The sequence below is a fragment of the Abramis brama genome, assembly GCF_963993115.1.
Source record: "Abramis brama genome assembly, chromosome: 5".
NCBI classification, from domain to species: Eukaryota; Metazoa; Chordata; class Actinopteri; order Cypriniformes; family Leuciscidae; genus Abramis; species Abramis brama.
This window is the reverse complement of record NC_139967.1, coordinates 13426178-13442603: the sequence shown is the minus strand read 5'-3', so window position 1 is coordinate 13442603 and position 16426 is coordinate 13426178. Positions and strand designations below refer to the sequence as shown.

The window sequence follows — 16426 nt, the reverse complement described above, 5'->3', positions numbered from 1 at the left end:
GCTGTGTGTGCTGGGATCTGACACCATAGACTCAAAGGGTGACAGCCCGGAGTTCATATAGTGCACAATTACCTAGGGGACTCACAGGGAATCCTGGAAGAAGAGGGGTTTAGCCACTATCTTCCGTATATGGCAGCTTAGAGCAGCACTGCTATTCACAATAGCCGTATAACTCAAGACTGACAGTGTCAGTTTAAGAGATTTGGCCGTACTAGACCGACAGTAGCCTGGCTTGTAGTGCGGGAACCTCTAGGTTGTAAAACCTTATAAATGTAGATGGAGAGGCCCAGCCTGCCGCCATACAGATATCTTGCAAGGCAATCCCACTTGACCAGGCCCACGATGAAGCCATGCTTCTCGTGGAGTGCGCCCTGACACCCAATGGGCATTGCATGCCCTTGGTTGTGTAAGCTAGCGCTATTGCGTCCACTATCCATCTGGATAGGCTCTGTTTCGAAGCGGCTAGTCCCTTAGAACGCCCGCTGAATGAACAAAGAGCTGCTCCGTCTGTCTGAAGGCAGACGAGCGAGACACATAAGCTCTTAATGCCCTGACTGGGCAGAGGAAGCTTTCGTCCTCATTTCCTTCAGTGACCGGTAGGGCAGACAGGGAAATGACCTGTGCCCTAAACGGTGTATTGAGGGATTTAGGAACATAACCGTGCTTAGGTTTGAGTATAACCCTAGAGTCATTAGGCCCAAATTCCATGCACGTCGCGCTCACTGAGAGCACGTGTAAGTCCCCTATGCGCTGTCTTGAACGACAGGTGTTTAAGATCAATCTTCTGCAAGGGCTCAAAAGGATGACCTTTCATGGCTTCCAGTACCGTAGAAAGGTCCCATATAGGGACTGTGGGAGGTCTGGGAGGATTCAGTCTCTTAGCTCCTCTAAGGAAGCGAATGACTAAATCGTTCCTTCCTATAGACTGGCCAAGCGTTGTCATAGAGAACACTGCTATGGCCGCCACATAGACTTTGAGCGTGGAAGGGGACCTGCCCTTATCCAGCAGCTCCTGTAGGAAGGAGAGAACCTCCGTCACTCCGCAATTCAGGGGTGACACGCCACGAGTGTGCACCAGCCAGAAAACACCGACCATTTGGAGGCGTAGAGACGTCGCGTAGACGGAGCTCTGGCCTGTATGATCGTGTTTAACACTCCCTGTGGGAGGTCAGCGGGTACCCATTGATGGTCCACACGTGAAGGGACCACAGCTCCGGGTGAGGATGTCAGATCGAGCCGTTGGCTTGAGAAAGGAGATCCTTCCTCAGAGGCAATGGCCACGGGGCGGTGCTTGCTAACTGCATCACAACTGGGAACCAAGGTTGGCTCGTCCAGAGCGGCGCTACAAGCAGCACTGAACATCCTTCTTCCCTGATCCGTTCTACCACCTGGGTCAGGAGGGAGACAGGGGGAAAAGCGTAGAGAGGACGGCGAGGCCTCATGTGGGTCAGCGCGTCCTTGCTTTTCGAGAAAAATTCTGGACAGAGTGTTTTCCTGAGACGCGAACAGGTCTACTTCCGCTCTGCCGAATTTCTTCCACAGCAGCTGTACTGTCTGTGGGTGCAAAGACCATTCTCCTGTCGGAACGTGGTTCCTGGACAGTCTGTCTGGTCCTATATTCAGGAGCCCTGGCACGTGCGCTGCTTTCAGCGAGAGCAGGTTGCTGCGAGCCCATATCAGGAGGCGTCTGGTTAGCCTGTACAGGGTCAGGGACCTGAGGCCGCCCTGGCGATTTATGTAGGATACCTCCGACACGTTGTCTGAACGTACTAGGACGTGGTACCCCTTTATCAGGGGACGAAAGCACGTGAGCGCTTTGCTCACTGCTAACATCTCGAGGCAATTTACATGAAGGAGCTTCTCCCGTTTTGACCATTGGCCAAAGAGCGGTCTGCCCTCGAGCAGCGCTCCCCATCCTGAGGCGGATGCGTCCGTGGACACCACCATCAGTCTCGAGGAAGTCCCCAGGCTTACACTGAGTGGTACCAGTCTTTTGCCCCCCAAGGGTTCAAAGCTGCAATGCACGCTTGATTGACCTTGAGGCGAAGCCGACCGGAGGCCCACGCTCTGTGAGGCACTCTCTCTCTCAGCCAGAACTGCAGTGGGCGTATGCGCAGCAGTCCCAACTGGAGAACTGATGATGCTGAGGCCATCAGACCTAGCATCCTTTGAAATTTCTTGAGAGGGACTTCAGTGCCGCAGCGAAAGGAGCCGACTGCGCGCTGAATGTCCAGTGTGCGCTGAGATGACAGGCGTGCTGTCATTGACAGCGAGTTCAGTTCTATTCCCAGAAAAGATATAATCTGTCTGGGGAATAGCGAACTCTTTTCACAGTTTACTGTGAGACCGAGATTCTCGAGGTGATCAAGTAAAATGGTTCTGTGCTCCACGATCTCTGAGTGAGATTGGGCTAGAATCAGCCAGTCGTCCAAATAGTTCAGCACTCGTATGCCCCGGAGTCTGAGGGGTACGAGCGCTGCGTCCATGCACTTCGTAAATGTACGGGGTGCCAGGGACAAGCCGAAAGGCAGGACTGTGTACTGATATGCCTGGCCCTCGAAGGCGAATCTCAAAAATCGCCTGTGACGTGACGCTATCTGTATTTGAAAATACGCGTCCTTTAGATCTATTGACACAAACCAGTCCCCTCGGCGAACATGCGCGAGGATTTTTCTGGTCGTGAGCATCCTGAACTGACGTTTCATAAGCGCTCTGTTCAGTTGCCGCAGATCTAGTATGGGTCTGAGACCCCCGTCTTTCTTGGGTACCAGGAAGTATCTGCTGTAAAGCCCCCCTTCGCTTTGAGCTTGAGATAAGGGTTCTATAGCCCCTTTGCTCAGTAGTTTCAGAATTTCGGCTCGAAGTAGATGTGCTACTTTCGATTCTACCGTGGTCTCGACGCGCGCCGTGTGGCGAAACTGTAACGAATAGCCTTCTTTTATGATGTTTAGCACCCATTTCGAAACCCCGGGAAGCTTCGCCCACGCGTCTGCACGGGTAGCTAGGGGCTGGGTGCGAAGCGCGCTCTGATCGGCTCGCGATACAGCGGCTTCGGTGAGCTGTGGCATAAGCGTCGCACTCATGACATCTGAGGCAGGGGGCGCGCTGATAACAGCAGGCAGAATGCCCGCGCTCGACTCCTCTGTGGTAGTTAACCGAGAGGGGGAGGGCTGGGCGAGTTCCATTGGAACTGTCATGTCTGTGTGTGGACGTGGGTGCAGGGTAGCGGGCACATTTACCACCTTTATAGCATCGCTCGCCTAAGCAGAGCGCCTGCATACTGGTTTCGTTTTTACAGAAACCGTGAGACATGTAGGAAGTAGCGTTTGTGGGCACTGGGTCGTGGGCACGTTTGCTACGTTTAATGCGCAATCGATCTGAGTCGATTTTATGTGCGCGAGCCCTGTATGAGGGGCTGTGCTTGTGTGTAGGAATGGGCACTGAGTAGTGGGCATTTTTTCTACACATGAAACACCATCGGCCATGGCCAGGACACCAGAAAATACACTCTTTAAGGGATTTATCTGGGTAGCCATAAAAACGGCTTTTGTGTGCAGGCAAGCGGGCAATGGAACCGGCTTGTTGGCTGCTAAATACGCTGGACCAGTCACATTTCTTGGAACTGGATGAGCGGCGAGCTTTGGTGGAAGTCCGGCCGCAGTGGGACTTGGACACCGTCGCTTTCACCGTCGCGTGCTAGGACGACTTCGGGGCCTCTGGCCTCAACGCAATCTTTGGCCGCGGGCCACGCGGGGCGGCGGCTGGAAGAGCGAGAGCGCGGTCTCGAGCTCTGGGTCTGGCGGCGTTGTGAAGAGGAGGCGGTGGGCGGAGGCTTAGGCTGTGAGCTCTGAGCAGACGGTTTCGCACGGCCTGCTGCAGAGCTGGAGCGCTTCGGGAGGAAGTGCTTCATGGCCTGGGTCGCTTTCTGTACCTCAGCGAACCTGTCGTTGAAGTCTTTGACTGAGGTTCCGAAGAGGCCGGCAGGGGAAAGCGGCGCGTCGAGGAACGCGGTGCGCTCCGACTCAGACATGTCCGAGAGCGTTAGCCAGAGATGTCTCTCAGACACGGTGAGCGAGGCCATGCTCCGTCCTATGGCCTGTGCCGCAGACTTGGTAGCGCGGAGAGCGAGGTCTGTAGCGCTCCTCAGGTCTGGCACGCAGATTGCACAAGCCGCAGGAAGGCATCTTTAAAAAGATGCGAGCTCTTTTAGTCAGTGTGTGTCGCGCCGGCGAGCACACACACAGTGCAGAGAAAAAGGATATAGGCGCCGGATAGCGCAGCAGGAAGGCGATGAAGGCGGCGCGGCCAGCAGCTTCTCGACAGTCTAGCTGTCTAACTTCTAGCTTCAGTATTCTCGTGGAAAAGGATTTTCCCCTAGCGTATTCTACGCAGTACGAGAGAATCTCTCGTAAGAGAACCCCGCGGGCATAGACTGTGCGATTTTCGTCCGATTTTGAGCCAAATTCTGACTCGTGCGACTCTTTTTCGGGTCGGGCTGATTTTCAGCTTTTTGTCGTTCATCGTTTGTCGTGCAGTGTACAGGGGTAGCCTAAACTAGATTAAACTCTTCCGACCGCCATTTGGGTGGTCGAATGAATTTTTGGCATGTTAGAAGTTTTGGTCGCTCCTCGTCGTGACTATATCGCACAGTTGAAGCAGAGCTACGAACCGATTGCCCTAAACTCAGTGTTTTTTCCCCTCACTGCACCTCCGCGAAAACTGCACCTGCAGCAAAAAAGAAAAAGAAAAGAGGGCATACACTGTGCGATGTCTGTGCGATTTCAGCAACGTAGGCTACACTCACACTGAACGAGTAGATCGCATGCGATGTAAAGCCAAAGCTCAGGATCTATGTGCTCACACTATAGGCCTACGGTCCGAACGTCGAGCTGCGACTTCACTGCTCACACTTTACTCAAGTGAATGACCCTTGGAAGCATGAGTAATCCCATACTCTTCACATTTGTTCACAAATAAATTGTGCACTCATAGGAATTGAGATTGGCATTTTACTGAGTCATGCATTGTTTAAAAATGGTTTAAATAATAAATACTTTAATTAATGGCAAAATCACATGAAATCATATATTTTGTCTGTGCAATGTAGAGAATACATATTCTGCCATCATGTGCTTTTACATGACAACCCTGCACTTCTGCAGTAGAAATTACATCACCCTTTGCGTGCTGTTTTTTTTTTTTATAGGAAAAAAAATAGGAAAGAAAATTTCAATATGCATCAAATGGTTGTTAAGATATAAAAATGTAGCCTATATGACTGAAGCAGCAAATGCTAACAAGATATCTGTGCATGAAAAAAAGAATAAAACTTTGCATTAGTACAGAAACCATACAACCACAATGTTTTAAAGATAAGGATTCTATCAACTTGGTTATCAAAATGATCTCAGAGCTTCCCAGCCAAAATTACGAATTAAGGAGGAGCACATATACAACGTCTGAGTCATAAACTCATGCTTATGATAAAACCAGTATGTGTAATATCTTCTTTAATGTTAAATTTATTTTAACTTTACATGCACTTGGCTGATGCTTTTATCTAAAGTGACTTACATCACATTCAAAGTATAGTTTTTTTTTTTGTTTTGTTTTTAATCTAATCAGTTCATGCATTCCCTGGGTAACGAACCCATAAACTTGGTGTTGCTAGTGCCATGGGCTATACTGTTTGTGCTATAGGAATGTTTTTAAAACAAATTGTCATAAAAAATGTCATTCAGCCATTCTGCCATGCTAACCAAAGATGTTTTTAAGCACATCCTGCAATCTATTTACAGAGGTCTCTTAAACACATCCAATTTTTCAGAACATTTTGTCTTTCAGATGATGTTTTTACATTTTCTTTAAAAAAAAAAAAAAGCCCATTTGGTTCTTGTTTGAATAAAGAAAAAAACTAAATAAAATGAGCTCTAGATCTTAAAACCAGCTATAACATGGATTTTAGAATTTATTTTAACACGTGTACATGTTTGATGAAGTAGTTTTTGTATATATATCCTACCTGTGAAAGCAGTTACAACTGTAGCAGAGCAGAATACACACATTGTGTTTTTAAAATATACAATCTGTGATAATGGTGTTTACATTTACAAAACAAATAGCACAATAACTTGTTTAAATACATGAAAACTACCCAGATAAAGAACACGTGATATACATTTTGAAAAAATGTGGGGGAAAAAAACAATTATGATTTGATTAATTATGAACAATTATAAAAAAACAAAAAGAATTATGATTTGCTCCTCACCTGCTGTTACCTTTGCAACTCCCCACTTTCTGTTGCTTTGGATTAGACTAATGAGGAATATCAGGAGAAAACCATGTGAATAACTTACACATAATAAAAACATTGACATACACACAGCTTTTGAGCAATAGTAGGGGGCAGTGTTAAATGTGAGAAGTGTTCAAAATCTCAGCTACTTATCATTTGTCTCAGCTAATGATTCATTAACAGAAATTTGACATATGTGTCTGTTAATGCACACACATCTCAGACTGCACGCACACTGTCTAAGCAGATCAACAAAAGCCCATCTTTGAGGAGGAATGTTGGGTGCGTCTCAAACAAAAGGCTGCACCCATAGTGAGGCTGTGTCCTTAGTCCAGTCCTTCAGAGGCTTGTACATTAGAGTCCACAGCATTAAATGCAAGAATGAGACAGTCTAAGTGCACATGGCTTCGTCATAAATGATTCCACCCCATGGTCACTACGTATTAAAATAATTCATATTAAAAACCTTTATGTCAACTGCCTTTCAATTAATGAAGTATAGGTAAATGACAACCATCTGTGGTTTCCCAGTATTTTACATCATGCACAGTTTTGCATTATTTAATTAATTTAAAAGAAAACAATGCCTTTATGTTGTTATAATCTTTTTTTTTCTTGCATTACGTAGTGAAATTGGACAAGCACAGTGCAGATTCATTATGCTAATTCTTTTTTTGTGAATTTAAATGTGTGCAACGAATTGTGTTTGTGGGATTGGAGGATACAAAGGATACACTTGATGCATCCCTCAAAACAGGCAGAATGAAGAACACAAATGAAGGCTGCCTTCAACGGATCCTTTAAATTGGGATGTCTTTTGAGTTTGACCTTGTAGCCCGAGAACTGAGGCATATTGGACTTCCGATTGAAAACAACTCATCATGTGGTTGTGTGACAAGAGAAACAGCTGCGGACATTTAGAGCTCATCAGAAACGCCTAGAGATGCTATTCACATGGCTCAGAGAGGGGGTGGATAAGAGAATAGCAGCCAAATGCAGTTGGCTCCTTTGCTTCATAAAAGTTTTGAACATCTGAAATGACTTGAACTGAATGGGCAATAGGATATGACATCATGCTCTATTTCTTTTGTCTTTAATAAATAATAAATCACACATAAAAAAAAAAATCAATTCAAAATGTTAAAATACAGTATCTTATTATTATTATTATTAAATGTATTGAGTTAAGAAGACAATCTGTGACATTTAGATCCTTTTTTTGTTGGTAAAATACCTTTTCACTAGGTAAATTCATAGGTCAGTGCCCACCAAAGTTAGGCAAGGAGCATGCAATTCTATTCTTCTGTGTTCACATGTGTTTGAATGGAAGTAAATGGAGCGCCGAGTCTAGTTTGATGGCACCTTGAAAAAAAAAACATCCCTATACCTCTTCCTCATCTTTACAGCCGGATCTCATACAACCATAATCACAGTCAGCCATAACACTACTCATCACTGCATGTATCCATCATGTTACCTTTGGATGGACAGATCACAATCATTTATCATTACACTGACAGAAAACTTCCGTTTTATGCTGACTTTTAACATCCTGAATACAGAACCAGGAAAATCAGATGTGATGTGTTAAATTCTGTAAATCTAAATAGACTTGCTGACATTTTTCAGGATATCTTCTTTCGTATTGCGCAGAATAAAGAATGTCATACGGGTTTGGAATGAGGTTGAAGTGATGTTTTTGGTGGGAAACAACACCACAAATATCCTAATTATTAGACATGTATTTGAAACTTTAAAACATTTCATCCACTTGGATAAAAAATACAAAATCTGTAAATTTTCAAAAGAAAGTTGAAAGTATCAAAAATGTATACCCTCATGTTGTCAATATCCTAGTTAGATCTTTGTTTCCATCATATTAGGCATGAAGACATTTTTTTCTTGCCATTGTGTAAATAATTCACACTCACAGCTACGGACGATTGCAGTCTCTCCAAATTCACCTATGCTGCATGTCTTCGGATTGTGGAAGAGCAGTGCTACCCACAGAGCACAAAAACAAACATGACTCTGAACCATATTATTTAAAACATCACCACTAATGTCTTTCACTGGATCTACACGATGCACACTAAAATCTAAACACAAACCACTCTCCCTTGTTCCTCTTTATTGTTCATCTAATATTCTTCTCACATCATCTTACACTGATCAGCTTCCATGGGTTACACCTTTTTTTTGCTGTCTTCACATACAGTAGGTCCCTTCTCCTGCCACCTACTTTGTTCCTATAGTGACGCACTTTGTGACGTCTACTGTTTAACCTTTGTCAAGAGCGTGATCATCATCACATGATTTTCTGTTTCTACATGAATGTTGTGGTTCATGCATTCAAAACCAAATTCTTTCTGTTTTTATAATCTTTTCTTATGTCTTAATTATCTGTCTCAATCTTGTGCTTTCTTTGTATGTGCCTCATGGACACTGCGCTTCCTATACCAGACCACTCCAGCCAAAATGTTGTTTTAACTAAACTTGTCCATTAGTGTTACTCTGCTATACAGCCATTAAAAAATAATGATACAAAATTGTGAAGTAATAAAAAACGCTTTGAGAATTGCCAGATCCTGGCTCAGACAAACAGTGTAGGCAGCCACTTAGCAGCATTCTCTGGTGGCACATGTCTATGGAAACAGATTTCCTTTTCAGAGCAGCCCTGCCACAGACCTACAGGTCATCTTACATTTCATACAGTTGATTGATAAAGAACATGAAGCAGGGCAACAACTTTGTGGAATACCAGACCACAAAGGAATGGAGATTACCTCCATAAATGTAGCGCCTATGGGGAATTTTCTCTGGCCCTCAGGGGCCACAATTTGTATTTTTGAATTATCTGAGCATCTGCCATTGGACCGCCTGCAGTGATATCACACTCATGGAGGGGTTCTGGGTCGGACTTGATGACAAGAGCAAGGTGGTGATACCGAGAGGAAACTCGTGCTGGACCCTGGCTGAGTATATCAACTTTGCCTTATGGGTGGATGGATCTTCTTTTACAGTGAGTAAGGTAGTTGAGGATCTAACTGCCAGCGTCCAACCCCACTTCCCATCCATCATGACCCCAGAGCTAGACACAGCACCCAATGCGGAGATGGAGCCAGAGCCAACCACAGACCGAGAGACCCAGCCAATGCCCGCTATAGAGCCTGAGCCAGCAGCCTTGTCCGTTCAGGAAGAGAAGCCTGAGGTCCCGGCTGACCAGGTGTGTGAGTCGGCCATTACATCCAAGCCAGTGGGAGTGTTAGTGGAGCTGGAGGAGAATGATTGGACAGACTGGAGTTCAGAGATAATGCTTCCCACCCTGATTCTCACCCATGTAACCTCTACTGCTGTTTGAAATTCCATGTATCAATGAATCATCATTTTCATTGCTGGAATCCCCATCTAGCACAATATTGTCTTCGCCACTATCATCCCTATGTGTTTCAACTAAGCCAGCCACTTCTTCGTGCCCACCTCTGCTGGCTCTCCTCACCCCTTTAGCTCATCCAGTGACTCCGCCATGCAACCTGAATCCACCTTGGGACTTTGAGTCACTATCTCTGGCGTGGCATAGGGATTCCCTGGCTCCACCTTGTCCATCTGAGCCCACTGCTCCACCTTGGACCGTCGACCAATCCGCATGGGGGCCGTCGTCTTCACAGGGCTCCCTTATTCCACTGGTTCCACCTGGGTCAGACGACGCCTCAGCCTCGTGTCCATCGGTGTCACCGGGGCTCTTGGTCCATCAGACTTCACCTGGATCTCACCATCTCCCTGCATCACCTCAGTTGGTCGGGCTCAAGTTTCCACCATGGCTCCTCCCTCCATCAGTTCCACCCCGTCCTGGCTGCCTCCCACTATGCTCTGGGCTCTCGTCAGTCATCTACTTATCCATGGATTCTACCACAATCCACTCCTCCATGGACACTTCCACCGTTTACTCCACCCTGGTCCATCTGTCTGACATCTCTGCCTGTTTCCAGGCCTTCACCATCTCCTCATCCAGAGCCTTTGTCCACCTCCTTTGTCTTATGTTGGATAAAATATTAGACTTAACATTGTTAAAAATGGAAATCATATTAGTTTACTTTGGTTTAAGCTTTGGTCTATTTTGTTTTCAGTTTTGTGATGTTAATGTTTTTATTGTTCATTTGAAATAAAAAAAAATTATAACCGGCGCAATGTGAGTTTTCCATTCACACAACTGCATCACTCCCGTCTCTGTGTGCCGTCTCTGCAGAAGCCTTTGAAATGGCACACCATGCAGTGCAATCCCTGTGGAAGTGCATTTTCATTTTATGCCTTTAGCCTCTACTCCAAACACACAAATACCCACAAAACACGTATTCCTGCTGCACTGCATAAAACCTGCAGACTCTATACCTAACCTCGTTCTTACGAAAAAACACTGAGAACAAATGCTGCATACACTCCACCTCCACGTAATATTACATAACCAGAAGGATTAAATTATGGTAATGGTTTGTTCTGTGCCATCCCTCTGCTGCCAGGGAGCTTGATACAGATTGTGTGGCGAAAGGTTCCTGAGAATTTGCTAGCGGGTTTCGGATAGGCCACACTCTGATTAGCATTGCTGTGAATAAGCTTTATACTTGGGTTAACATTATAACCACGCCTAATGCTAAAAGCGGGGCTAGCAGGTTCAGTAATAGAGCCAGCGCTGTGCAAATCATCAACTGTGCTCATGCTATGACTAATACATTTGACGTTCTGAATGGTATTCTCTGCTGGGTAACTGCTTACTCCGTTGCTAATATCAGTTGCGACAATGCTAACATTAGCTTCATCACACAAACCTGCATCTGTCACACCAACATCATCAGGGGGAGTACAACGTGTCCTCACCTGGACTGACATTTGCTGTGGTGGTGTAGAAAGTAACACTAGCGGAACATTATGACCGTAAAACAGTGTCTGTGGGATATGTACCTGAACAGATTCTCGCACTTTTCCCTCCTTTTCTACACTGAATCCTGGTTCAACTTTCTGCTCTGTTTCCATTGGCATGTTTGCAGTTTGATCTGTGACATTAGAATGTTTTAGCATCACTCTTCCAGCAAAAGGAAAGACTGTAATTTTCATTCTGCTCACTTTCTGCCTACCTGAGGCATGCATGTTTGAGCAAGCATTTTTTTTACGCTCAAGCTGGTGCTGACTTACAGAGCTTTCTCCATTGGTACTGGATTGCTTTTGTGTCATTGTGGGTGTGTGTGTTAGTGTTTGAGCCACCTGGGATTCCTGTAAATCATTGCTAACCTGATTCATCAGTGGGACTGTCCATACACTGCAGGGATTCAGTGAAATCGCTTGCGAGTTTATATCAAGATTGGGCTCTATCTGGTGTGCGGCAGAGGGTTGTAATGGATTCACACTAAACTCCATGCTGCAAACAGACACAGATTGTCTTGTTGCACCTTTAACCTCATGAACATCACCGAAGGACTCACAGCTCATGGCATCCTCACCCTCGGGTCTTTCTCTATCCTTCACTACTTTCTCTCCATAACAGTCATGAAAAGATGTTTCAAATTCACTCTCTTTCTCATTCTCAGTCTCTTGATCTCTCTCTCTCCAAACGTCCTCTTCCTCTTCGTAAGTAAAAGTACTTGTCCACCGCTTTCTGCACATTTCAGGTGTGAGAGGCTGCAGTCTGGCAGCAGCTCCGAAAAGAAAAGGCCGGGACTGTGTATCTTGAGGGCTGGGGATTGGATCGGCAGAGCTAAGGGACAACGTACTATCTAATGAGCTGAGTGAAGAAGTGGTTGTAGATGACAGACTCGACATGCTGGCTAATCTCTGAGCAGGATGACGGAAGCGCGTGGGGATTTGTGGCGACTTCCAAAAAGTGTAACGTCGTCGCCTGGTACCCATTCCAGAATTGTGTGATTGTTGTTCTGGGCTCAGCCCCATGGAGCCTTGTGACTGCTCATTTCTGCTGTCTATTACAGTGGCATCATAGCTGGATTGGCGGATAACAGGAGTATGAGTCGGTGCCGATGTTTGGGGTGTGGAAAAAAACATGGAAGGCTCAGAGAGGCATCGATCGCGTGATTGGCTGAGATCCCCAACTCCCAGCATACTCACAGAAGCACTGGAACGAGATGAAATGGAATCCAGTGTTCCACAGCTGTAGGCGCCTTCTGTCGACGGCATATCAGTTTGAAAGGGCCGGGTTCTCCTCTTCTCTTTCAGGGAAAGAGCAGCCAAAGGGAGGTAAAGTGGATGAACTTCAGGCAATTGGGAAGAAACGGTGAGGTCTTGATCTGTGTCCTCTGAAGAGGAGTGCACAAGATGATATGAAGCATCTAGAGAAGAGAAAGAATTGTAAAATATTTCAAAATGTATTGCAGCTTTGTCATTGTAACATACATATAAAAAGTAATAGATAAGAGTAATTTATATATTACCTATATAAGATAGGTAATATAAAAATTGTATATAAAAAAATTATTAATAGCTGTAAATTAATATGAACTAAATAATAACTGAATACAATTAAAATACACACACACACACATATATGTATATATATATATATATATAACATATACATATATATATATATATATATATATATATATATATATATATGTATATAACATATACATTGTGAAACATTGCTTTAAAGCAGTCACAAAACAACAGCGCCAGTGCACTCACAACACACTAGATATAGGTGGAGAGGACAGGGAGTGATAGAGCCAATTCAATGGATGGAGATTATTAAGAGGCCATGATTGGTAAGGGTCAATGGAGGGAATTGGGCCAGGACACCGGGGTTATACCCCTACTTTTTACAAGAAGTGCCATGGGACATAACAGTTTCAATAAATAAGCTAAATTAAACCTAAAAATTAAAAGTATTGTATTTAGCTGGAAACGTGACACCAAACAGTATTCAGATAAGACCATAATAAATAAAAACTTGATCATTTACAGCTGTATACAACTATTTTCCTTGGAGCAAATATATAAATTATACAAGCTCATTTTATTTATACAAGCTTATTTTATTTATAATTATTAGCCTATATATAGGCTTAAAAAAATTAAAAATTGTGACAGTGAGACTGACTTGGTAACCACATGTAAAACCATGCTGGCTGCTCACTGTCAAATTATATGATTTTATGAATCTACAGTCAAACCAAAAATTATCCAGACACCAGATATAATTTTTGATATTTTTTTAACTAGTGGGTGCAGGACACTATAGTTCATTTATAAAGCTGTTTGGAGACAATTGGTGAACCGGATTTGGCTTGCGGGCCGCCAATTGAATAGCCCTGGTTTAAAGGGTTTCTGTGACTTTAACCTGTATATTGCTAATTCTTAGATGAAACCTACTCCACAGGGCAAACATTCACCTTGTGAATGGAGTGATTCATCTGGAGTGTGACCAAACTGCCAAAACCATACCAGAATGGCTCTTGAAATGAAAGAATATTGAATGTTCCTAAGAGCTCCAAACCACAAACATGAAACTCACTAAAAATATCTGCTGAGATCAGAAAACCACAGGGTATGTTGTAGGTATATGTATACAGTGAAAAGCAAGTACGGTGTGCAAATATCTTTCTGTATGTATACCCCGATGAACAACTACATTGAAAGTTGTACCCCGATGAAATTTGCATCCTTACAGTATTCAGCAGAGCTCCATATAGTGCTATGATATCCCATAACACAAACAAGAAGCAATATACTGTAAAGCGCAATCTAAAATATGCTTCATGACATTTGATTGGTTCGCCAAAACTAGGACTCTTTCATACAAAAGAGTGACATATCACAACAATGTCGGATCTGGATGATGCAGAATTACTGTGATCAATCATACTTCACACCGAGACTGTACAGCATCACTTCAGTGCAATCCAGGAACATGAAGTGGCTCCTCAAAGTAATAATTCACCCAACACAAAAGAAGATAGTAGCTTTGTAGGTTTTTTTTTTTTTTGGTCCAAGCAATGAAAGTCAGTGGAGTCAAATGTTGTTTTCGACCCATTTGATTGCATTGTATGGGCAAAAACATCCATCCATCCATTCTCCAAACAGCTTTATCCTCTGCACAGGGTTGTGGGAGGGCAAAAATGCTTCAAAATAGGTTCTCATTAAATGTTTGGAATGACATGAGGGTAAATTATGACAGATTATAAAAATAAATTGTGAGCTATGGTCAAAAACATGCTCAACTATGCCATACATCTGAATATATGCAAAGAAAAATGCTCTTCTCCATCATTTGATCATCATTTGATGAATTACTGCTGCCATGATTAAAAGAAAATGTATCAAATAAATGTATTAAATTAAATTCCATTTAATGCAACATTAATTTCTTCAAGCAAACAGTACATTTTTTGTGATTATGAAGTAGATAAAAAATATTGACAAATATTGACGATGCAGAGCAAGTTATGAATGAATGAATGTAATTAATGAATTAATTACGCATTTATATAGCGCTTTCATGTGTACTACCGTACACCCAAAGTGCTTTATAAGCTAAAGTAAACCTAACAAGTAAAAGTATTGTATTTGAACCCTTGCATTGTATGGGTAAAAACAGCCATCCATTCTCCAAACAGCTTTATCCTCTGCACAGGGTTGTGGGTGGGCAAAAATACTTCTAAATAGGTTATAGATACTCCTAGATAGAAAATATTGACAATAATAGACTTCAGAGTTATATAAAGAGATTTAGATTTATTTATTTTTTAGCTCCAATTAATTTACTACTAAGTCAAACTCTAAAACACCTTGCAGGCAGTTTAAATATGTGTGGGAGTATTGTAAAACTGCACTGTCAAAAAGGCAAATTGTTGTCTTTTAAGTACCTCAATAGGCTTCTCATATTAATGAGGTCCAAAGGGCATAACTACACAATTACCTGTGTAATCATGTGTTTCCTGCTCTGAATTCATCTGCCTGGTGAACAGATTGTCCAGATCATCTCCAAATATGGCAGGCGTGTTTTCTATCAGGTACTGTATTAGCATGGCGACCTGAATGACAGATAAAAAAAAACACAAAACATCATCAGTATGGAAAACAGATACAGCTGGCCTGCAAACATAAACGTCGACTATGGCAGCACATATATCAGACCGAAGCACTGTACAAACCAGCTCCAGAAGTTTGTATTGTACATTCATTGGAGCATGCAAGTGGTGGACACATTTGGTATGCTATGAGTATGACTACCACCTCGTTTCTGTCTAAGTTCTAAAGTGTTTAGACATTAGTTTAGAGTTTTCATAGCACAGACCGTACGTGACGCCAGTGTGTGTGTGTGCGTGTCTGGCATCTGCATAGAGATCCCCACTTCTCTCATAGAAAAAAGCAAATTAATCTTTTACTCCAACTCATTTCAACTACAAACCAGGCCAAAGAAATGGAAAATTAAAATGCATGCAGAGGGAATGGAATGCTGTAGCACTGCAGCATTTACATTGCAAAAAAAGACAGTATTTGAACAATATTTAATAGACACCATAGGGTTCAGTAGCTGGCAGAAAATGAATAACTATCAACTGACTGACTCATGCTGTTCTCTTCCTAAAGCAATTGCTTTAGTTAAGAAATGCAAAAGCATGATTGAACGTAGTCCTGGTCATGGCAAACTGTTCTATCCACATTAACAAATAGGTATTGTCTCGTATAGCCTGCTCTCATACAGCATATTTGTCTGTGCATTAATTAGTATCCATAATTGGGATGGGAAGCAAGGTGAGAATGCACTGAATAAATGAGCTGTTGCCTTTGGATGTTAAGAAACAAAATAATGTGCACTGTGTCACAGACATCCAACTGCTCATTTTAGATCCCTCCATGATTCATCACCATGAAATAAAAACTGACAAATTATTTTTAAGGAACATTGCAGTGTTTATTCTAAAATCATTGTGTGCCTGATGTGCCCTCATAAACTTTAATCAAAAACATTAGTAGGTACATTAAGATTTATACAAAATGTTTTATTAAGCTCTAGTTGCTTTTACTCATTTAAAATTCTAAATTCTTAATTCATAATATGAATAATGTAGAAGGAATATTCAATTCACTTTGATGGAATTTTACTATACAATATAAATTCGT

The 16426-nt window shown here is 43.1% G+C and overlaps 1 protein-coding gene across 2 annotated transcripts in view; it reads right to left on the bottom strand.

The window, feature by feature from the left end:
- Positions 1 to 7528: 7528 nt before the first annotated feature.
- Positions 7529 to 16426, bottom strand: part of arhgap20b (Rho GTPase activating protein 20b) — a 46048-nt gene continuing 37150 nt past the window's right edge. For both annotated transcript variants that reach the window (XM_084114393.1, XM_084114394.1), the window contains exons 14-15: positions 15219 to 15333; positions 7529 to 12630 (exon numbers count right to left, since the gene is read on the bottom strand). In XM_084114393.1, coding sequence (XP_083970519.1) covers positions 10775 to 12630; positions 15219 to 15333 — 1971 coding nt within the window. In that variant the 3' untranslated portion in view covers positions 7529 to 10774. The remainder of the gene's footprint in view (positions 12631 to 15218; positions 15334 to 16426) is intronic.